The following is a 23,808-nucleotide window of genomic DNA, read 5'->3' as shown; positions in this document are numbered from 1 at the left end:
CATTCAGTCCTTCGAGCCTGCACCGCCATTCAGTATAATCATGGCTGATTATCCAACTCAAACCCTGTACCTGCTTTCTCTCCATACCCCCCTAATCCCTTTAGCCACAAGGGCCATATCTAACTTCTTCTTAAATATGGCCTCAACTGTTTCCTGAGGCAGAGAATTCCACAGATTCACCACTCTCTGTGTGAAGAAGTTTTTCCTCATCTCAGTCCAAAAAGGCTTCCCCTTTATCCTTAAACTGTGACCTCGTTCTGGACTTCCCCAACATCGGAAACAATCTTCCTGCATCTAGCCTGTCCAATCCCTTTAGAATTTTATACGTTTCAATAAGATCCCCCCTCAATCTTCTAAATTCCAGTGAGTATAAGCCTAGTCGATCCAATCTTTCTTCATATGAAAGTCCTGCCATCCCAGGAATCAATCTGGTGAACCTTCTCTGTACTCCCTCTATGGCAAGAATGTCTTTCCTCAGATTAGGGGACCAAAACTGCACACAATATTCTAGGTGCGGTCTCACCAAGGCCTTGTACAACTGCAATAGAACCTCCCTGCTCCTGTACTCAAATCCTTTTGCTATGAATGTCAACATACCATTTACCTTTTTCACTGCCTGCTGTACCTGCATGCCCACCTTCAATGACTGGTGTACAATGACACCCAGGTCTCGTTGCATCTCCCCTTTTCCTAATCGGCCACCGATCACATAATAATCTGTTTTCCTGTTCTTGCAACCAAAGTGGATAACCTCACATTTATCCATGTTAAGTAGCATCTGCCATGAATTTGCCCACTCACCTAACCTATCCAAGTCACCCTGCATCCTCTTAGCATCCTCCTCACAGCTAACACCGCCGCCCAGCTTCGTGTCATCCGCAAACTTGGAGATGCTGCATTTAATTCCCTCATCTAAATCATTAATATATATTGTAAACAACTGGGGTCCCAGCACTGAGCCTTGCGGTACCCCACTAGTCAGTGCCTGCCATTCTGAAAAGGTCCCGTTTACTCCCACTCTTTGCTTCCTGTCTGCCAACCAATTCTCTATCCACATCAATACCATACCTCCAATACCGTGTGCTTTAAGTTTGCACACTAATCTCCTGTGTGGGAGCTTGTCAAAAGCCTTTTGAAAATCTAAATATACCACATCCACTGGCTCTCCCCTATCCACTCTACTAGTTACTTCTTCAAAAAATTCTATAAGATTCGTCAGACATGATTTTCCTTTCACAAATCCATGCTGACTTTGTCCGATGACGTCACCTCTTTCCAAATGTGCTGTTATCACATCTTTGATAACCGACTCTAGCATTTTCCCCACCACCGATGTCAGACACTGATGCTATATGTCAATGTTTGGGTGATGGAATTAATAGTTTCATTAGTGGACGAAACAAAGACAGGTGGAGGGACAGGTAGTGCTGAGGAAGCAGGAAGTTTGCAGAAGGACTTAGACAGGTTGTGAGAGTGGGCAAAGAAGTGGCAAATGGACTACAGTGTACGGAAGTGTATGGCCAAGTGTTTTGGTAAAAGGAATAAAGGCGTAGGCTATTTTCTAAATGTGGAGAAAATTCAAATATGAGAGTTGCAAAGTGACTTAGAAGTCTTGTGCACAATTCTCTGAAAGTTGACTTGCAGGTTGAGTCAGTGGTAAGGAGGGCAAATGCAATGTTAGTATTCATTTTAAGAAGACTAGAATATAAGAGCAAGGATGTAATGCTGAGGCTTTGTAAGGTACTGGTCAAAACATATTTAGCACATTCTAAGCAGTATTCTATAGCGGGTGAGGTAGGACCAGAGGGCACAGCTTCAGAATTCAGAAATGAGAAGAAATTTCTTTAGTTAAAGTGAATCTGTTAAATTCATTGCACAGACAGCTATAAGGGTAAGTCATTAAGTATATTAAAAGCAGAGGTTGATAGGTTCTTGAATAGACAGTTGTTACGAACGAGCCACAACTCTGAGGGGCCGAAGGGTACAAAGTAGCCCCCTCCTTTTTGAGAATCGCAAGATCGCTATTAATTCGGGTCTGGGACCCAGGAAATGAGAGAGAATCCTCAAGGTTTTGGAATGTGTCCTGGCCTCAGTGAGACAAAGCCACGGATAACGGCCATTGTCTCTTGGAATCGGAATTGTGTATTGTGTATTGTATTATTCATTGACGCCCTCAGGGGACGACAAGAGTGGGCTGGTTGAGGGATTGCATCATCTCAACCTGATTGACATCTGAGACCCCGTGAGTAAGGATAAAAGAGGGTCTGGGGAACAGCTCTTGACACGCACCAGGAGAAACACTAGAAATCCTGTGACAGCGTTTAATAGCGACAGCCGGTGGGGGGCTCGTGTGCGTCCTTTTCCCTTGCCTGGGAATTGGCGGCCTCACCACGGAAGACCGGCTTAGCTAAAGGAGAGGCCACGCCAACGGGACTCTGACGGATCAAAATCATAAAAGGAATTGGCAAGCTTCTAGAAATCTCTCTCTCGACTCCAACCAAGGCTGCAGCCTGAATGAACTGAGTGATTTTTATATTTCCATCGGACAATTCATTTACCCCCTAGACAACGATAGAGCTTATTTCTTATTAATTATTATTATACCCGCACTTTTAGATTTAGTATTGACGACATATATTATCTGTATGTTTGCATTGATATTATTTTTGTGTATTTTTACTAATAAATACTGTTAAAAATAGTACCAACAGACTTCAACAGACTTCTCTATCTTTGCTGGTAAGTGACCCAGTTACGGGGTTCGTAACACAGTGCATCAAAGATTACAGGAATACGGCAGGAGAATGAAGTTGAGGAGGAATAAAAATTCAGCCATAATGGATTGACGGAGCAGACTCAATGGTCCAAATGGCCTAATTCTACTCCTATATCTTATAGTCTTATGGTCCATGATGAGACCCCGCCAAATATAGACTGCTTCCCAAACATCAGGATTCCTTTCAATGTAGGCTGACGCCAATGTTGAAATTCATCTTCACCTTCACTATACCATCAATCGAACAAAAATAAAGAGTGTGTCATCAGGAAACAGCACAATCCTCATATCATACTGGGCAGCAGAAATCTCTGACCTGCTGTACATGCATGTGAGATCTTTAGCAGCCACCTGAAAGTACTGGGGAGAAACTGTTTACATTGTCTCTCCAAGATGCTCCAAATCCACTCACAAGGTACGAAAACCAACATCAGTGTCCTCTTCCAGGCCAACGTCTTCAGCACAGCTTCAATTACAAACATGATAAAATCTGCAATTGCTGGAAATCCAAAGCAACACACACAAAATGCTGGAGGAACTCAGCAGGTCAGGCAGCATCTATGGTAAAGAATCAACAGTCGATGCTTTGGGGCGAAGCTCTTCTTCAGGACTGCTTCAATTACATTGGGTCAGCCCCAGTGAGCAAGCAGGCTGTGTGGCTCGTTTCACCAACATCAAACTCCTGATATTGGCACTGCATTCCAAGTACCATCACAGCAAGAGATTACCAGATGATCACAGCAAAAACATTCTTGACCAATGTAATACCCTCATCAACTCATGGAAATCCATTGCCCATGACGGCTTAAAATGAAGAATGACCATCTTAGGTTCCTTCAGCAGAAGTAAGTGTAAATGTAAATAACAAAGGAAATATAGCACTTTTTAAACATCCTTCCTCCCCATCCCAACAAGCACTTCCTCTCCCACTTGTGGCACAGACTGTGGTTCCCACACTGCCCTCATCAACCATATCAGACCCTACAGAAGTGGTGGAGGTTGGTCATCCTTGATAGCAAACAATTGACTAAATGGAGAAGGATATATCTCTGACATGTGGAAACCTATTAACAATTTATTAATCTTAAGAAAAATTAGAAATGATTAAGCAATTAGTGAAACACAAGCACAAAGTGAAAGATTTAATGTAAAATTAATAAATTAAAATGAGGGTAAACTACCAATACTTAGCATTTGCAGAGTTCTTCGGCCTTCAGACCATTAGCTGTCCAGGTCTGAAGTATAGATGGCAAAGCCTCTGCAATATAGGGGGTTTGGGACATTAGTCTTTGCATATTAATCCCAAACCTCATTACATGTGGCCAATTTTGGGAAATTCTTAAAAAAGTCACACCATTTTGCTTCAGTCCTTGGTGTCTTTCATAAAAGATTATTTCAGTTAGACAATTTAGACATTGTTTATAAATTCTTGACAAAAAATCAAACACCAAAAGGAGGGTGGTCAGAAATTGGATGTGCAAAGGATCTTGGGAGGCCTAGTGCAAGATTCCCTAAAGGTTAACTTGGCAAGTTGAGTCAGTAGTAAAGAAGTCTAATCTAGTCTTCCTTACTACTAGACTTTGTTAGCATTTATTTCTGTTAGACTAGACTATAAAAGGCAAGGAAGTATTGATGCTGTGTTATAAGGCAGACCACATTTGGAGTGTATGAGTAGTTTTGTGCCACATATCCAAGGAAGGTTGTGCCAGCTTTGAAGAGGGTCCAAAGGTTTAAAAAAAATATTCTGCGAATGTAAGGGTTATCATATGAGGAGCATCTGATGGCTGTGTACTGTAGAACGAGTTGGGATCTCAGTGAAATGTACTGATCATTAAAAGGCCTGGATAGGGGGACATGGAGAGGAGGTGGTAGGACAGTCTAGCACAGCTTCAGAATAGAAGAACATTCATTTAGAACAGAGATGAGGAGGAATTCCATTAGCCAGAGTGTAGTGAATCTGTGGAATATATTGCCACGGACAGCTGTAAAGGTCAGGACACTGGGTATTTAAAGCAGAGGTTGGTAAGTTCTTGATTAGTAAAAGTGTCAAAGGTTACAGGGAGAAGGCAGGAGAATGGGGTTGAGAGTGAAATTACATCAGCCATGATTTGGCAGAGCTGACTTGATGGGCTGAAAGGCTAATTCTATGTCTTATGGTTTTAAAGCTTCGGAGGGCTGTAGACTCAGCCAGCTCCATCACAGATACAAACCTCCACATCTCAGGAAGATGGTATCCACCATTATGGACCTTGACCATTCAGGAATGCGCTGTTCTTGTTACTATCATCAGGGAGGAGAAGTAGGAACTTGAACACCCAAACTCAATGTTTTAGGAACAGTTTCTTCTCTGCCATCAGATTTCTGAATGGTCTATGAACCCATGAATACTATCTCACTACTCCTCTTTTGCATTGTTAATTTATTTACTTTTAATGCAATTTGTTAGGCCTACACTGTACTGCTGCCATGAGACAAACTTCTTGACTGATGTCAGTGACAATAAACCTGATTCTGATTTTTTAAAATGAAACAGCTAACAAAAATTAAATATGGGGAAGAAGTGGACTGGGGAAGAGAAAATTACACTGAGATATGACTGAGAAGTTAATACACAGCTATGGAAACAGTAACTGAAGAGCCAACAGGAAATAAATATCAGTAACAGGCCAAAATGTTATCATAAACTTGTGAGATAATTTCTACAACTAAACGTAATACATCTAGTATCGGAATCTGTTGAAGAACTAGACTTTCAGTTGCAGAACTAGGAATTCAATCTTTAGATATATTACATTTGGGTTTAGTTATACAAATAATGTTTGTTTTCTTTTTAGGTATTTGTTTGTTTAGATTTTTTAAAGCACTGGTTTCATAACTGCTCAAAGGCACTTCGGAGCATGCCAGCTCTGAGGAGAGTAAGGCTATGGACAATGCTATAAATGACTTAAGGATTTTCAAGGCAGCTGGAAGATAGGGCCAGGAGTAGATCCCTGGTCTTCAAGCCTGGAGTGCCATTCTTCAGACCATGACTGATCTTACACCTCAGCATATTTTGTTTGCAAAAAGGGTATTTCTGTATCCATTAGTTCCTTAAGATCCAGGAGTCCATCAATATCTGTTTTGTATGAACTCAATAACAGAACCTTTGGAGCCCTCTGAAAAAGAGAATTTCAAAGATGCAGCACCTCTGAGAGGAGGATCTTCTTGTCAGTGCAATCCTATATAATCTGTCCCTTAATCTGAGACTGCAACCCCGTCATCTGGGTGAACAACCTTCCAACGTTCAGTGTGTCAGCCACTGTAAAAGGCTTGTAAGTTTCAATGAGATATCCTTTCATTCCTCTAAACACTAGAGAATATAATCCTTCTTTATGTAATGTCTCATAGAGAAAACCCACCATCCTTAGGAATCCTTAGAACTCACCATACTAGGAATATTTGCTGCTCTCCATATATGGCAGCCAAGCATCTTTTTAGGCAAGGAGACCAAACTGTACGTAATGCTCCAGGTCTGAGCTAAATCTGGCCTTATGCAAATATACCTTTATTACAAAAGACAACTTTATTATAGGATTTTTGTACAAAAGCCAATGACATTTGAATACTGATTTTAATCAAGCACAGGAGGCTTTGGAACAACTCATATTTGAAGTATTTCTTGACTCTTGAACACCAGGCTAGATCACATCTGTCTGAATGTGACATAAAAGCAAAACTTTTGCAGCATTAAATCCTGGTCGATTTCTCCAATAGGAATGCAAATAATTTTGATTGATTGATCAAGAAGCTTGGAAAAGCTTTCACATTACATTATGGTATTTTAGTGACTTGAACATTTCAGCTGAGGTGTTGAACTGTGGTCACCAACCCCACCCCCCACGCGCATCCTTCCAGAGTAATGTAAAAGATGACAAGGTATCACTGGAAAATGGGCTGATGAAACATTTCCAGTGTCCTATGTCCTACCAGTACTTATTTCCCAACATAACGTTACTAAGAAAATAAATTAATATTATTACATTATTGGATGTAGGGCTATTGTGCTCTATTTATTATCACATTTTCCACATCCCCATAGTGGCTACCCTTTAAAAGTACCACATTAGCTGTAACACCCTTGAAGATGTGCAGAAAAAGAAGAAAATCAGTTTTCTAACACAATGCTTATGATAAAAATAAAAACATAGAGAAGAATTGGTCTGTACATTGCTCAAATGCACATAGTACTTACAGATGCAGCAAGTTTTAGGATTTCCACATTCTTTCTCTTCCTAGCTTGGATGTTTTCACTGAGGCTTTGAAAAAGGTCTTTTAAATCAATTTGGGTTTGAAACCGAGGCAGACCTGTAAAAGCAGAGAAACAACTTGAAATCATATAGCTATCATGATTGGAATTTTATTATACTTTGTTAAAGTCATCAGAATGAAAATATCATTTTAGTTAATATTTCATCGATCATTTAGGTATCTAGCATTTATTATTCTCATTTTTATCTCATGTGGGATTCTCAAGTATGAAAGAGAAATCCTATTCATATTTATACAGGACGTATCAGTGATACAGCTAGTCGGGCTGCTGTGATCTGAATCTCCAATATTGTAATGATGATTATGTTTGTATTATTTGTTGTTAATACAAAACTAAGTCTAAGAACAAGTTGTAGAGGGTCTTCAAAATGATAAAGGAAATTTATGAAAGTAGATTAAAATCTGACTGATAATTGATAGCAATATGAGGAGTTTTACTTTGGAAGGATGAATAGTAAAATGGAAAACTGGGAGCAGGTGGGAACATTGTACTTGCTCAAGGAGAATTTGAGGAAATTCTGGAATTATTTCCTCTGGCCACCCAGTAATTTCTTGCTTTGAACAAGTTTAGAGTCGAGTGCTTGTTTTGGGACGGGTGTGAATGACCTTTTAGCCACCAAAGCCAGGTGAGTATACGCACAGGCATGATGGTGAGAGTGTAAGCCTTGAAGAGGATACTGACAGTGGCTTGCTTATTCTGCCAGTAGATGTTAGACGATTTTGTGGAGACTGAATTGGTAATAACTCCCTGTGCTTTGAAAGACAGGGCTCACTACTGTCAGGAGACTATGAGCTCTATGCTGTGTTTGAAGTCATGACCTTCAAACATTCTTTCCCCCCTCATAATCAAGGTATATTGATGCCGATGATGAATTTCATCATTGGTATGTATCTTCACTGAGTGTTGGCTCCAAGCATGGGGATATGATCCACCTTTTGTAGGATTTCATTGTGGATTTTTTTTCTTGGAGCACAGATATGCAGTGAGGACAACTGTGTGTAGCACCTTTATTTTGCTGATGTTTAATGAACAGGTCAATAAGTTATGGCTTGGAGCTTGGCTCCCAACCAGCTCAAATGTAAGTATGTTTAGTCAATAACTGAGTTTGGAATGATGTTTTAAAAACAGAACAGTTTCCCATTTATCCTGTAGATCATATCTGCTAGAGCAGGGGTCGGCAAAGTTTACCACTGAAAGAGCCAATATGGACCCATTTCCCACAGAAAAGAAAACACTGGGAGCCACAAAACCCGTTTGACATTTAAAATGAAATAATACTGCATACAATGGGTTTTTTTGCCTTTATGCTATGTATAAACAAACTATAATGTGTTGCATTTATGAAATTGATGAACTCCTGCAGAGAAAACGAAATTACATTTCTGCATGCAACAAAAACATTTTGAACTCTGAAAAAAAGACGTTGGGTTGAAGGTTACTCCATAGTTAGCCTACCTTGGATCGAAGAATTAAAAGAAAGCGCACAGTGGCGGGTGTCAGGCATTGGCAGTGGTGATGTATATTAATAGCGATAAAAAACACGTTGTAGCGGTGTGCTACACGCAGCGCTAAAATAAAGACACTGCAAAGGTAACTTTATTCAAACGAAACAGCCTTGCTTTAAAGCCTCCCTCAACCCGCCCCCATGGGCGCGGATGCTCCAAAAGACACGTACTCACAAACCCCCGTAGGCTATCTCCCTTAGCCGGAACGGTGGCTAATTGTGAGCCGGTTCGGATGTGCCAGGAAATGGGATCTCCATAAAGTTTTTAGATTGTACAAGATCACCATAATCTTCAAATTTCGAATTACATTTTAAAAGCTAACAAACCACGGGGAGCTGCATCACAGAGATGAAAGAGCCGCATGTGGCTCCGGAGCCGCAGGTTGCCGACCTCTGCGCTAGAGCATAAAAAGACTTGGAAGTGAAACATTACAAGGGGTACAGTTAAGGATTGTGCTGTGGCAATGACACTGCCTTGCTTAACAACTGTCTGCACTGAGATTACATTTGTTATGATGGACCCATTGATTAAGTTCATGTCTTGACAAATTCATGATGACAGCAAAATTTGAGACAGAAACCCCGAAGTCCTCCTCAGTTAATGGAACCAATTTGTCATTAAAAGGTCAATAAAGCCCATGTATAGTGGTTGATGCTCTTCCTTGGTTTTTTCTTGGAATAGTTTTGTAGTGAAAATCATAACTATTGAGACCTCAGATGAACAGCATCATAATACAATTCAGGTTGTGGACAGGAGGAAACACATCAAAACATCACTTTTATTCACTCTCTCTGTGCAGGTAGTAGAGAGACATTTTCGTAGTTATCAAAGACAACTCTGTTTCCATTCTTGAAGATAATCATTATTACTGAGTCCATCTATTCCCCAGATATAGGAGCTGAGGCTATGAGTATATATCCAAGGATTCTTTCCTTCCAGTTTTAGAATTTCAGCAAAACTTTTGTAAGATAATTTAAGATACAAGGACTCAAATACTTGCACCAACGGCACTTTGTGCATTACTGTGATATTCTGGTGCTCCTGCAACTTATTTTCTGTTATTCATCTATTTAATACTGTTTTTCTATTACTGTCTTGTTTTTATCTACCACTTTATTTAATTGCCTGAGAGGAAGCCAGAGTTTCATTGTACCTATGTATAATGACAATAAAGATCATTCAATTCAATTCATATTCAAAGATTTTGTAAGAGAAGTATCTTGATGAGATACTGAAGATCTCAATCCAGATTACCTTACTTTTTTGTTATTACCAGTGTTCTGGGACCAAGTTGAAAAGATAAAGAAGCAGTTAAGCAGTGATCATTTGGTGCCAGTCACGGCATGGGTGATGTGGACATCTTAGAAGATGTCAGTGCCTCATTTGTTGATGCTACCATGAGACCTTGTGCTGGCAAAACAGAATGCCAGTTATAATAAGACTATTCCAATCATTTTGCAAGGAGGACCTTTTAGGAGTGCCCTCCTTCCTTGTTTTAATCATATTTCTGTCTCACTGAAAGTCTTGTTCACTTCATCGTTCCATAGAACTACATCCAGCAATGTTTCATGTCCTTCCAACTGGAAACATGTTTTACAAATTATTCATGATGCTGATCACTTACCTTTTCTTCTCCTGTCATTCTTTATTATATTCCATGGAATTTGTTTACACACCTAACCATATTACTCAGGGATTTCCATCAATGTAAAATCTCTGTTTCCAGTCCCTATTTTAATTTAAAAAGAACCAGTCTTTGAAACCTCTAAATATATTTAACATTATATTGCTGTTAATAAATTTTGGCTCCGGCATCTCACTCCCCTTTCTTACTGATCTTATACACACCACCACTGGAATGTTTACTTTCTATTCCTATGATTACACATTAAGAAGAATTTGTTTTGATATCTCATGTGTCTGCTTGCATCTCCAGCTCGCCAACATTTCTTGCATCAACACACCTGCATTCCAATACAGCTAGCTTGGCTTTTTGCCTTCTTCCAATTTTCCTGCTCTTTTTATTTAATTCATTCATAATACAGCGCCAAAAAGAGTATTCATCCCCCTTGGAAGTTTTCATGTTTTATTTTTCACAACATTGAATCATAGTGCATTTAATTTGGCTTTTTTTTTGACACTGATCAAGACTCAAGAAAAAGACTCTTTCATTTTAAAGTAAAAACAGATCTCTATAAAGTGATCTAAATTAATTACAAATATAAAACATAAAATAATTGATTGCACAGTATTCACCCTCTTTAATATGACACACCAAATTATCAATGGCGCTGCCAATTAGTTTTAGAAGTCACCATAAAAAGTCCAGCCACAAATTTTTCAGCATTTAATATCATCGTTCCCACAATGCTGATTGTGGTATGCTTTTGGTATGCTGGCCTTTATAAATCAGAGCATTGAGTATAGGAGTTGGGATGTAATGTTAAAATTGTACAAGGCATTGGTGAGGCCAAATTTGGAGTATTGTGTACAGTTCTGGTCACCGAATTACAGGAAAAATGTCAACAAAATAGAGAGAGTACAGAGGAGATTTACTGGAATGTTAACTGGGTTTCAGCACCTAAGTTACAGGGGAAGATTGAACAAGTTAGATTTTTAATTCTTTGGAGCGTAGAAGGTTGAGTGGGGACTTGATAGAGGCATTTAAAATTATAAGGGGGATAGACAGAGTTGATGTGGATAGGCTTTTTCCATTGAGAGTAGGGGAGATTCAAACAAGAGGACATGAGTTGAGAGTTAAAGGGCAAAAGTTTAGGGGTAACATGAGGAGGAACTTCTTTACTCAGAGAGCAGTAGCTGTGTGGAACGAGCTTCCAGTAAAAGTGGTAGAGGCAGGTTCAATTTTGTCATTATAAAAAAAATTGGATAGGTATATGGACAGGAAAGGAATGGAGGGTTATGGGCTGAGTGCAGGTAGGTGGGACTAGGTGAGAGTAAGCTAGTCTCATGGACTAGAAGGGCCGAGATGGCCTGTTTCCGTGCTGTAATTGTTATATGGTTATTGAGAAGTTGCAGAACCTGGGCCTCTGTACCTCCTTCTGTAATTGGATCCTTGACTTCCTAACCAGAAGGCCACAGTCTGTGCGGATTGGTGATAACATACCCCCTTTGGAGATGATCAACACTGGAGCACCTCAGGGGTGTGTGCTTAGTCCACTGCTCTACTCTCTGTATACACATGACTGTGTAGCTAGGCATAGCTCCAATACCATCTACAAATTTGCTGAAGATACAACCATTGTTGGTAGAATCTCAGGTGGTGATGAGAGAGTGTACAGGAGTGAGATATGCCAGCTAGTGGAATGGTGGCACAGCAACAACCTGGCACTCAACGTCAGTAAGACGAAAGGGCTGACTGTGGACTTCAGGAAGGGTAAGATTCAGGAACAGCTTCTTCCCCTCTGCCATCCAATTCCTAAATGGACTTTGAAGCTTTGGACACTACCTCATTTTTTAATAAAGATATAGTATTAGTGTTTTTGCACATTTTTAATAGTCTATTCAATATACGTAATTGATTTATTTGTTTATTTATTAGGTTCTATTTTATTTATTATTATTATTATTATTATTTTTCTCTGTCTCTGCTAGATTATGTATTGCATTGAACTGCTTCTGCTAAGTTAATAAATTTCATGTCACATGCCGGTGATAATAAACCTGATTCTGATTTTTATGCAATCTGACAGAGCTTGAGCAGTTTTGTAAAGAAGAATGGGGGAGAATTGGAATGTCAAGCTGTGCAAAGCTGAGAGAGACCTATCCACACAGACTCAAGGCTGCAATTGCTACCAAATGTGCATCTACTAAATACTGATCGAAGAGGGTGAATACTTACACAGTCAATAATTTTTAGTTTTGTATTTGTTTTTAATTTAGATCATTTTGTAGAGATCTGTTTTCACTCTGACACGAAAGAGTCTTTTTCTGTTGATCAATGTAAAAAAAAGCCAAATTAAGTCTGCTGTGATTCAATGTTGTAAAACAATAAAACACGAAAACATCTGGGGGTGGGGGGGAGAGGGATGAATACTTTTCATAGGTACTGTATGTGAGTGTTTGTTGTACAATACCATTTGACTGATTCAAAGAACACTAAGGCCTGATCAATTTTGAAATGGTCCAACTCACCCATGCCACATCTTTTTGATGCTTTTACTGAGTAGCATTCAATGTCAGAACAATAAAGTACATAGGGTTCCAGCAAACTAAGGTTAATTCACCCCCTTCCCCTGTTTGATGAATGCATAATGCTGGCCTTAACAGGTCAAAAGCAAACCTATTAAACCAGCAAGACAAGGATGCATTATCCTTTCTGTTAATCACATCTCAACAGGATTAATATTTACTTCATAACAAATAATTTTCCTTTCCTCGGGCAGTTTTCTCATTGAGCATGACACCATTCTGGTTGCACTGAGAAACCACATGTAGATGGCAGCATTTATCCCTTTTACTATTTTGAGTGCAATGTAAGGTTAAGAAACACCTGTTCCCAGCATAAACTTGTTTAGTTGAACTGATAGTGTTTTAGGTGATCTTGATAATCCTTCAACATGCATCTCTTGTACAGAAAAAACACCAATAATGCTGGTCCCAGTATGTGAAACCCAGTTATCAGATGCCTCATGTGATGCCTTGTACCAATGCAAGATCATTGACTTCAACTGATAAGCTATAGAATTAGGTTGTTCCTTCTGTTGTGCTGCACACCGTAAGCTTCATCAAAATAATCTTGCACATCCAGCATCAGTGACTCAGCAGAGTTCAGTAAGTGGAATGTGGTGTAGCTCAATGGTCAAATAGGAAGCTTACTACCATTGTCTCAACCATACAGCCTGTTATAGTACTTAGTGCATCTTTCATTGTCTGAGTTGATCTTTCTGGTAAAGGGCTGAAGAAGAAGGAATCTAATAAAACAGGACAGTGGAGCCTGGAGGAGAGGAAGGGAACCAGAGGGAGGTGATGGGCAGATGGGGAGAAAAGGTGAGAGGGTAACCAGAATAGGGAATGGAAAAACAGAGAAGGGGGGTAGGGGAGTAAGATAGAGAAATTGATGTTCAAATCATCAGCTTGGAGGCTACCCTTATGGAATTTGAGGTGTTGCTCTTCCAATCTGAGTGTGGCCTCATTGTAGCAGTAGAGGAAGCCATGGGCAGACGTGTCAGAATGGAAATGAGAAATCAAATTGAAATGGACTCATTTTTGGAGGACACCGGTTTTATGTTCAATGGCCTCAGCACTGAATGTGCTCTGTGCTTGTGGTTTTGGGGACTCTGCAGTTCATATTCCGCGTGTTTTTGTTTGTTTGTTTCACTATTTACGTGGTATGATTGAGGCACTTGGGCGCAGAACCGTCCCTGCACAGCGTGGCTTGCAGCTGCTGACACAGCATTGAAATGACTGACCAGTAGTTGTAGCTCCTGAACCGTTCTGGGGATTCTGCTGTTTAATGTCTCTGTGTTATTTGCAGGCCTTTTGCTGTTAGGATGATTTGTTCTTTTTTCATGCATTGGGTGTTTGAGGCTCTTTGTTGTGTGGGGGTTTCTTTGTTCCGTGGCTGCATGTGGGAAGATGAATCATAGGGCTGTACACATACTGTCTACACACTTCTGATAATAAATGTACTTTAAAGTTGAAATGGGTAGTCACCGGGAGATCCGGCCTCGACAAAGTTGTCCTCGATGTAGAGACTCACTAACATAGAGACGGCCGCACGGTGAGCACCAGACAAAGCTGGCACCTCACCTGGAAGGACTGTTCCAGACTCTGAATGGTGGTGAGGGGGCAGGTGTAGCACTTGTCCCGCTTTCTGGGATTAGACCCAGGAGAGGAATCAATGGGGAAAGAGGAGTGGACAAGGGATTCACATATAGAACAATCCCTACAGAAAATAGAGAGAGTGCAGGGAGGGACATGATGTGCTTAATGGCAGGATCCTGTTGGAGATGGCAGAAGTTACAGAGAGTAATGTGCTTCCTATCACAGTTAGTGCAGAGTCCCTATGGTGCATTCTATGCCTAATTTGAAGTAGCATAAAGGAGATGATTGAGCAGGAATCAGGCTGTCAAGTCAGAGAACCTGTCACAAACAGAACTTCTCTTTGCAAATTTAACTACCTCATGCAAAGGCTAGCCCTTTGCTCTCTCTAATCCGCCCTTAACAACCCTTCTCAAAATGACAATGCTCATCAACCCCAGCCCAATCCCATTAGCAAATCTGATCCTCTTTGAGAAAACAATCACAAACACCAATGTGACCAAGAAAATACCTAAGGTTCAGAAAAATCACAAGGAACACTAAAACATTCGAAATGTCTAAAAAGAGATTAAGCACCTATCTAAAAGTCATCAGTGCTATAATATACGCATACTTACAATCAGGTGATAAGTTTTCTTGAAATGACTTGAAATATTTATTAAGCAGTTTAAAGTTCTCTTGGTTTATAATTTCCTGCAGTGAAATATCTCCAAACCTAATGACAACAGATAAGATTATTGGTTAATATCAAAATATTACATTTTATAATTTCATTAATTTCTGAACTAAGCAGAATTAGATAAATTGTAAAATGTGTATTTATAGCCCAATTTTCCCAATCTGAGGAAATTTGCAAAACTAATGAAATGTGCAATGTGTGAGAGCTTCCTTGAAGTTGTCATAAGAAGGTCGTGGGGGTACTGCCTATTACGTGCCCCTAGTGGCATGACATTGTCTTTAACAACCAAGTCCAGCTCCCGGCCTTCACATGTGGCTTAGCTACTAAGCCTGGGAGAACCTTTTTCTACTGCCAGGAGATAGGGTTTACCAGTGCTTTAAAACCAGCTGCTTCAGCCAGATGGGGCTCATCAGGTGTGATTGGCAGGTCATCTAGGAGACGGAAAACTCTGATCTCAAACCTCCACTGTCTCGCAGCTATACTCACCCATGGTGAAGGCTTTGGTAGTAAACCTCGAGGGAAAAATCTGGAGCAGGAGTCCCTTAGGAAGCCCTATGTAGAGTTCAATGTTGACTGGCAACTCCTGAAATGGTACTGGTGCCAAACTGTATTGGTCTCTGCTGTTCCTTTGGAATCACCAGTTACATGGGGGGTGGTGGTGGGGTTGATGTACGAGCAACAGCTTGCTCTCCATATTGTATTGCCCGAGCTTGCATATTGACTTGTGTATCACGTAGATAGCTAGAACGCAGCAATGGAGAGCCTCAAGAATGTTTGAGATAATGTGATCAAATTGAACATACAAGGTCCCATAAATAGAGCCAAGTATAAGAACCGGTAATCTGTTGATGAGGGCTAGTGTACAAGCAAAATCTTGTTAAGCTAAAGTCTGGAAATTGGGTTATGCAATATTAAAAATGCCGCGGAACATTTTGGATTATTTCTCACTTTAATAAACACCCTCAATGACTCTGATAGATGATATATGTCAAGTTAACCCTGTAATTTGACTTTTATAATCAACATTAAACTGGTAGATATATTAGTTATTGTTCCAACAAATGAATACTGTAACTGTTTAACTAAGTTCAGAGAAAGGTTAAAGTTTGATCTGTAGTTTATACAGCATTATCTTTTCAAATTCCATGGAATCAGTAGCTCTCAATCTCACTGGCACAGGGAGAGAAAAAGTCATCAGTCATATTTACTATTGATTCCTACTGGCTGGCCTTATTGTGCAGTAATGTCTTAAAAGGATTTTAAATCTTTTGATCTCAGAGAAATGTACACAAAAGCATGTCAGTGACAGATCCATCCTCTTTGGCTGCAGGAACAACTCTTTTCTTTTACTCATTTAAAACATTTATCTTTAATGGCTTGGTATATATAATTTGCTTGGTTTCCTTTCATGTAATTCAATATGCCGGTCTCTCATAGCACCCATATATCAACCACCCAGCATCTCCACTCTCACAGCTTCCCAGTCTCTACTTGAGTCTAAGCCAAAGGAATCATTCTATTCTGGAATCTAATTCATCTGGGGGTGCCAAAAATAGCTAGCAGAGCCTAAGTTGCTGCCAAAGACCGCTGCTCCCAGCAAAACTGAGTTTATGGCAGCAATTGCTATTTGTTTGTGGTGGATATCGTGGTCCACTCTAGAAAAGTGCAAGTCACTTGACAGATTCTCAGGAATTTCTTGAGCTAGCTTTCCAATGAATAGAATAGATAATACTTCCAGATTAAAGCATTCAATAAACAATTTCTAAAATACTGATACCTTTCAGCCAGAGTTTGTTGTTCATTTATTCCAATGTTAAAAAACACTGGATGTACATGCAACAACTTTCCATCTTTGATTTCCTGAGGCAAAGCTTCAAACAATTTGCTGGGAAGTTGCACCTCCACTGTGTAAAAATCTCTGCAAGAAATCCAGAAGAAGAAATAAAGCAATTATTGTTTCTAAAAATGACTTTGGAGGAAATGATGACCTGCTGTACCTGACTTTTGGAGGAAGTGAGATCCAAGCTTAGATTAATTGCACATCCATCTTCTACATTATGTAAGGAGATCTTTTATCAACAGTGAATGAAAATGGAAAAAAAAAGTAACTGCAGCTGATGGAAATCTCAACTAAAAAGAATAGAGAACACTGCAAACATGCAGCTGGTTGAGCAACTTCTGACAGTGACTTCATTTCTGGACTGTGACGTGAAATAGTGAATGGTTCCCAGCACCTGGCAAGGACTAAGGTGGGTGAGATGAGAAAGGATTATGGAATTAATGTTATTTGCCAGTGAAAAATCCAATGAGAGCAAAGGTGGGTAAGAAGGAGTATCCCTGCTTCTTCCAACTCCTGAGGAGTCCAAAGAAAAAGTTAAAACCACATATTGCCTCTAGCAAAGTTCAAGCAACTTCCTTCTTCAAGCAACTTCTCCATGAAGCCAATGGCATCATGGAGCTGTGGTTTTTATCTTTCAATTACGACTTCAGCTGATCACAATAGAACCTTGGCTGAATAGAAAGCTGAGGAAGACATTGTTCCTGGGAAAGAAGAAAGACTGTACATCAACCCTTCTGATCTCAAGAACATATTAGCCTCTTGAGATAACATCACCAACAATCGACTGCTACCAGCAACTCTAATATCACTCAAAAAATACCCAAGAATATGGTTTGCAACAAGTATCAACCAGTGCAAGAGGAGGTACATGTTATTCCAAAATTCTGCATCCAATAGCTTCCTTTTTCATGGAATCTTACATAAATTATGGAACTTCTTTATACTACTTTTACAGTTGTTTTACAGCTTTTAGAAGGCAAGAATTTTCTGTTCAGTAGTTTATTCAATAATCAGATTTTCACAACATGAATAGAGTGCTGAGCATGTTGTTAACATCTGGTCATTGAATAAACTACTGAGCGAAGATTCTTGGCTTTTGAAAACTATAAAACAACCATTAAAATAACATCTTTGCATTTCCAGCATTCAAACTAAGGCTGCAGTTTCCAGCAATCAAAAATTAAAACCTGAAAATGCTAGAAATACTTAGGCAGCGAATGTGAGGTCAAGCTTTCAGGACAATCTGAAAGAGGGGGTGGATCATCCAATTAAAATGCTGCTGGGCAGGGAGGTCAGGATGTAGGGACAGCAATCCCAGAGGAGAGACAATCTGATTCTTGGTCAGGGCCTGGTGGGAAACTTGCTACTAAAAGCTTTCTCATGTGCCTGTCCCCATTTCCTTTCTAGAAAGCTGATGCTGTTGAATTGTTGATAGATGTGAGGAGTTTGATATATGTGAAAGAACTTAAATGTGTTGTGACTTCTAATTGAACCATAGTTAAGAGTCTACAATCTTACAGAACATTTGGAACCATAACAATAATGCATCCAAACTGAGATCACCAACTGGAAATAATGTTCAAATTCAAAATACGTGAATAAAATTGCAGTATTTGGATACTCATGTACACACAATCTCTGTGATGGTTGCTAACTTTGGATGTGATTACTCTGGAGAGCGTGCAGTGGAGATTCATCACAATAGATTGGTGGGACTTCAGTTGCAGATTAGATTGAAAATGCAAAGGAGTACTCTGACAGGAATAGTCTACCTCGCCTATGAAAGGGTTCAATTTACTGTAAATTAGAAACACCCACATTGTACTGTTCTGTACACAATTCTTATAATTCTTTCATTTCATAAAATATCTTCTATCTTCACCCCAACTATACCCACAGTTAAACAAATAGGACATGAACTATATCCCATTGTTAATAAGCATTACAAGCATTTTATTATTAATATCTTTTTCTCAGCTCGAGCTGGTAAAACCTGAGGTAGGGGGATAACCAAACACACTCAACCCCATACACCTGCCTTCTCGCCATATCATTTGATATCCTAACCAATCAGGAAGTTATCCACTTTAAGTATACTCATGGACTTAGCCTCCTCAGATGACTGTGGCAGAGCATTCCACAGATTCACCACTCTCTGACTAAAAAGTTTCCTCCTTACCTCTGTTCTAAAAGGTCACCCCTCAATTTTGAGGCCGTGCCCTCTAGTTCTAGATACTCCCATCATAGGAAACATCCTCTCTGCATCCACCCTAACTAGTCCCTTCAACGTTCACTAGGGTTCAGTGAGGTACCTCCCTCATTCTTCTAAATTCAAGTGGGCACAAGCCCAAAGCTGCCAAACACTACTCATATGTTAACCCCTTCATTCTGGGAATCATCCGTGTGCACCCCCAATGGATTCTCTCCAACGACAACACATTCTTTCTGAGACATGGGCCCAAAACTGTTGACAATACTCCAAGTGCAGCCTGACTAGTGACTTATAAAGGTTCTCCTTACTTTCATATTCTATTCCACCTAAAATAAATATCAACACTGCATTTGCCTTCTTTACCACAGACTAAACCTGTAAATTAACCTTGGGTAAGTCATGTACGAGGACATCCAAGTCCCTTTGCACCTCTGATGTTTGAATCTTCTCCCCACTTAGATAATAGTCGGCAATATTGTTCCTTTTACCAAAATGTGTTATCATACATTTCCCAACACTGCATTCCATCTACCACATTTTTTGCCCATTCTACCAATTTGTCTAAGTCCTGCTGCAATTTCATTGCTTCCTCAGCACTACTCACCCCTCCATCTACCTTCGTATCATCCGCAAACTTTGCCATAAAGCTATCAATTCCATTATCCAAATAATTCAAATGCGGCCTGACTAGTGTCTTATAAAGCCTCAGCATTATCTCTTTGCTTTTATATTTTATTCCCCTTGAAATAAATGCCAACATTGCATTAGCCTTCTTTACCACAGACTCAACTCGTAAATTAACCTTCTGTGAGTCTTGCAAAAGGACTTCCAAGATCCTCTGCACTTGATGTTTCAACCTTCTCCCCATTTAGATAATAGTCCGCATTAATTTTCCTTTTACCAAAATGCATTTCCCAACACAATATTCTATCTTTTGGAATTCTTTGAAAAAATAACAGGCAGGATAGACAAAAGAGTCTCAGTGAATATCGTTTACTTGGATTTTCAGAAGATCTTTGAAAAGACATCGTCAACCTTATAAAAATGTGGCTGTCAGACCTCTACTTAAATAGCCAAAACTTGATAGTAAAGTACTAGCTAACTACAAGCATACAATCAAATTTTCCCAATCTGGGCAAAATTCCTGAGAAAGGTATTTTCAACCAATTCACCAATTTTCTAAATGAGAACAGTATTTTCTGAATCAGTCAGTTGTAAGGAAGGCAAATGCGATCCTAGCAGTCATTTTGAGATGACTAAAATACAACAGTAAGGATGTAATGTTGCGGTGTTATAAGGGATTGGTCAGACAGTATTCTGAGTAGTGTTGGGCCCCATATCTACAAAAAAATGTGCTGGCATTGGAGAACATTCAGAGGAGGTTCACAAGATTCAGTGAATGTAAGGGTTAATGTGTGAGGAGTGATTGATAGCTCTGGGCCTGTACTCATGGGAGCTTAAAAGAATGAGGGAGGATCTCATTGAAACCTACCGGATATCGAAAGGCCTAGATAGAGTGGATGTGGAGAGGATGTTTCCTACAGTGGGGGGAGTCTAGAACCAGTGGAATAGGCAGGTTGTCTCTTTAGATAAGGTATGAAGAGGAATTTAATCAGCCAGAGGATGATGGAATCTGTGGAATTCATTGCCACAGACCACTGTGAAGGCCAAATCATTGGGTATACGTAAGATGGAGCTAGCTGGATACTTAACTAGTAAGGACATCAAAGGTTATAGAGAGAAGGCAGGAGAGTGGAGTTGAGAGGGAAAATAAATCAGCTATGATCGAATGGTAGAGCAGACTTGATGGGTTCTTATGGAAACTCATTTGCCCTAAAGTATTCACAATGGTTTTGAATGCAGCATTTATTAATGTGCAAATATGTGGCCATAAACCATTGATAGGGTCGAAAAGAAAGCTTTTGACACATTGGCCTTCATAAATCAAGTTATTGAGTACAGGAGATGAATGTTATGACTAACTTAATGCCTAATTTAGAGTATCATGGGCAGTTTTGATCACCTAGCTACAAGAAAGATGTAAACAAGGTTGAAAGAGTACGGAGAAAATTTTAAAGGACATTGCTGGGTCTGGATGAACTGAGTTATATGGAAAGATTGAATAGGTTAGGACTTTATTCCTTGGAATGCTGAAGATTGAGAGGAAGTTTGATAGAAGTATACAGAATTATGAGGGGCATAGATGGGTTAAGTGCAAGTAGTCTTTTTCCACTGATGTTGGCTGGGACTTCAACTGGAAATCATGGGTTAAGGGTGAAAGGTGAAAAGTTTAAAGGGAATAGGAGGGGAAACCTCTTCACTCAGATGGTGGTGAGAGAGTGGAATGAGCTGCCAGAGTGACTGGTGCATGCAAGCTCGATTTCAACGTTTAAGAGAGTGGATAGGTACATGGATGGTATGAAGGGCTCTGGTCCCGGTGCAGGTCGATGAGAGTAGGCAGTTTAAAAGGCCCAGCATGGACTAGATGGGCTGATGGGCCTGTTTCTGTGCTGTACTTGTCTATGATGCTATGATGATTTTCCATATTTCAGGAATGCAGCAGTTGCAGATTCCTGCCTCCATCAATGTGATTGTGAAAATGGCATCTTAAACAGTTGCTCCAGACTCAAAACAGTTCTGCTTGGAACCAATACACATTCCACTAGATTAAATGGAATTCCTTTCACTATTTCCTTCCCATCTGAACTATACACCTAATAATGCCGATGAAACGCCTATATCACTATGAATTTCGATGTGTTTTATTTCTGAAATAACTGTACTAACAGAACAAATATGATCAAATACTTAAAGTGTATTCATTAAATTTACCATAAAGTAATAACAATCTATCGTGTACTGTTTCCAAGCTTCAGTCATATTGAGAGCAATGGTTTGAATTTACAGGCCATACTGTTTCCAAGCTTCAGTCATATTGAGGGCAATGGTTTGAATTTACAGGCCATAAAATAAACAGGTTAAAACTCCAGCTCTCTTTACAATGGCTACTGGTATCTAATTACCAAGTGAGCCAGCCATTCTATATAAGAATATATGTATCAGGAGCAGGAGTATGCCACTCACACTCTCAAGCCAGCTCTGTCATTTTGTATGATCCTAATAATCTTCAACATGTGCAATGAACACTGACCTCTCAAATCTATGACCTTTGTTCAGTTCTAAATTTTCTCAGAAATTTCAATGCAGTGAACTTTGACATTGTATCATATTGTACAGTGTTAGTGTAAATCCTGTAAGATTACATTCTAACATGATTATGTAAAAGTTTGAGACTATTTTGAAAAAATTTGCTTACCGGATTCCAGTCACAACAGGATAAAGGTCAGCACTAGCACTCTCTTCCATCTGTGCTTCAACAACTTTAAATGACACTTTCTGTAAATCTGTTATTGCAACTGACATGTCTTCTAGCATTCCGATCTCTTCACCTAGATGTAAGAGCATATACCCTTCAATTATCAGCAAGATACATTTCCAGAGCCAATTTTTAGGCCACGGCAGAGAGGTGGTTGGCTGATAAACTCCTATCTGGTCTAAGTAACAAACAGAGAGTTATTTACCAGCCACAGAACAATTAAGCAAACAGTTTAGCAGTGTAAGCAGATTCCTCGAGCATAGGACCTAATTAATTATAGTGCAAAAATAATTATTTTGCAAAGTGGTCAAAGTGGTTGTGACTTGGGCTGATGGCCTCAGCTGGCTCTGCAGTTTCCACATAGTGGAACAACTTCTGCCAACAGTAAACTAAGAACAAATTATATAGTTATAAAATTATGAAAGCCTTAAAACTTTATTTTACACTTAAGCAGAATTATTGACAATTATTACCCTGCTTTAAGTTCATCCCATATAAGGTCCACCTGAATATTTAATGTGGAGCTCTCAGGCCTGTGCAATAGACACGGTGAATTTTAGAAACCAGGAGAGTATAAATAATGTGAGGAGTGGAGTTGACAACTGAGATGCAGATGGGCTTCAAACATGTTATCAGTAACCCTCAATATCAGAATTGAGAATTCAGTTGATTTCTTAAATGATAATTCTATCATTTAACACTTTCATGATGACAATAATGTCTTTAAGGTCAAAGCAAATCATCTGTGCATGTTTAACTAAACTTCCAATCATAGGCTAACTTCAACTTCATAGAGAAAAAAAGATAATGCCAATATAAAAAAAAAGCCCAGTTATGATCCCAATTGTTGTAGGCAAGGGAAGTTCAGATTTAACCACTGATAAGACTTAAATTGCTTTTTCCTCATTTGCTTACCAGATGGAAACATTCAAACATTTTGTAAATTCTTAATTGCCCTTGAGAAGCAACAATGAACTGATTTTGTAAACTGTTCCAATACATTTGGTGAATCCTTTCCCACACAACTATTAGGTCAGGATTTCAATCAATCACAATGAAGTAGAGGCAAAACATATTTTGAATCTTTGCAGATTTCAGATGGGCAGCAGCATCTTTTAAAGTGCTGTGCTCATTAGATGCACATACTTACTGTGAAAGTAGAGGGGTGGTATTGTTTCACCCCTTCTGGATACAGCAGATATCTTTAATGTATTTCACAGAAGCTAATAGGGCAAGGGATGGAGGGGACAGCTGATTAAGGGTCATAGGTTGCTATACTGTGTCTGGGTGTACATCATACCATGGAGGAGGAAAGGGTATTATCAGTAGT

General features: G+C 39.5%; 1 protein-coding gene across 6 annotated transcripts in view; it reads right to left on the bottom strand.

The window, feature by feature from the left end:
• Positions 1-23,808, bottom strand: part of inpp4b (inositol polyphosphate-4-phosphatase type II B) — a 786,855-nt gene that overhangs the window by 36,109 nt on the left and 726,938 nt on the right. For all 6 annotated transcript variants that reach the window (XM_059965139.1, XM_059965141.1, XM_059965142.1 and 3 more), the window contains 4 exons: positions 22,419-22,551; positions 16,828-16,968; positions 14,989-15,086; positions 7,008-7,120 (listed from right to left, as the gene is read on the bottom strand). In XM_059965139.1, the coding sequence (XP_059821122.1) occupies positions 7,008-7,120; positions 14,989-15,086; positions 16,828-16,968; positions 22,419-22,551 (485 nt within the window). The remainder of the gene's footprint in view (positions 1-7,007; positions 7,121-14,988; positions 15,087-16,827; positions 16,969-22,418; positions 22,552-23,808) is intronic.

Source organism: Hypanus sabinus, chromosome 3 (assembly GCF_030144855.1).
Source record: "Hypanus sabinus isolate sHypSab1 chromosome 3, sHypSab1.hap1, whole genome shotgun sequence".
In the NCBI taxonomy this organism is placed as follows: domain Eukaryota; kingdom Metazoa; phylum Chordata; class Chondrichthyes; order Myliobatiformes; family Dasyatidae; genus Hypanus; species Hypanus sabinus.
The sequence above is the reverse complement of the archived record's forward strand: the minus strand, read 5'-3'. Positions and strand labels throughout refer to the sequence as shown.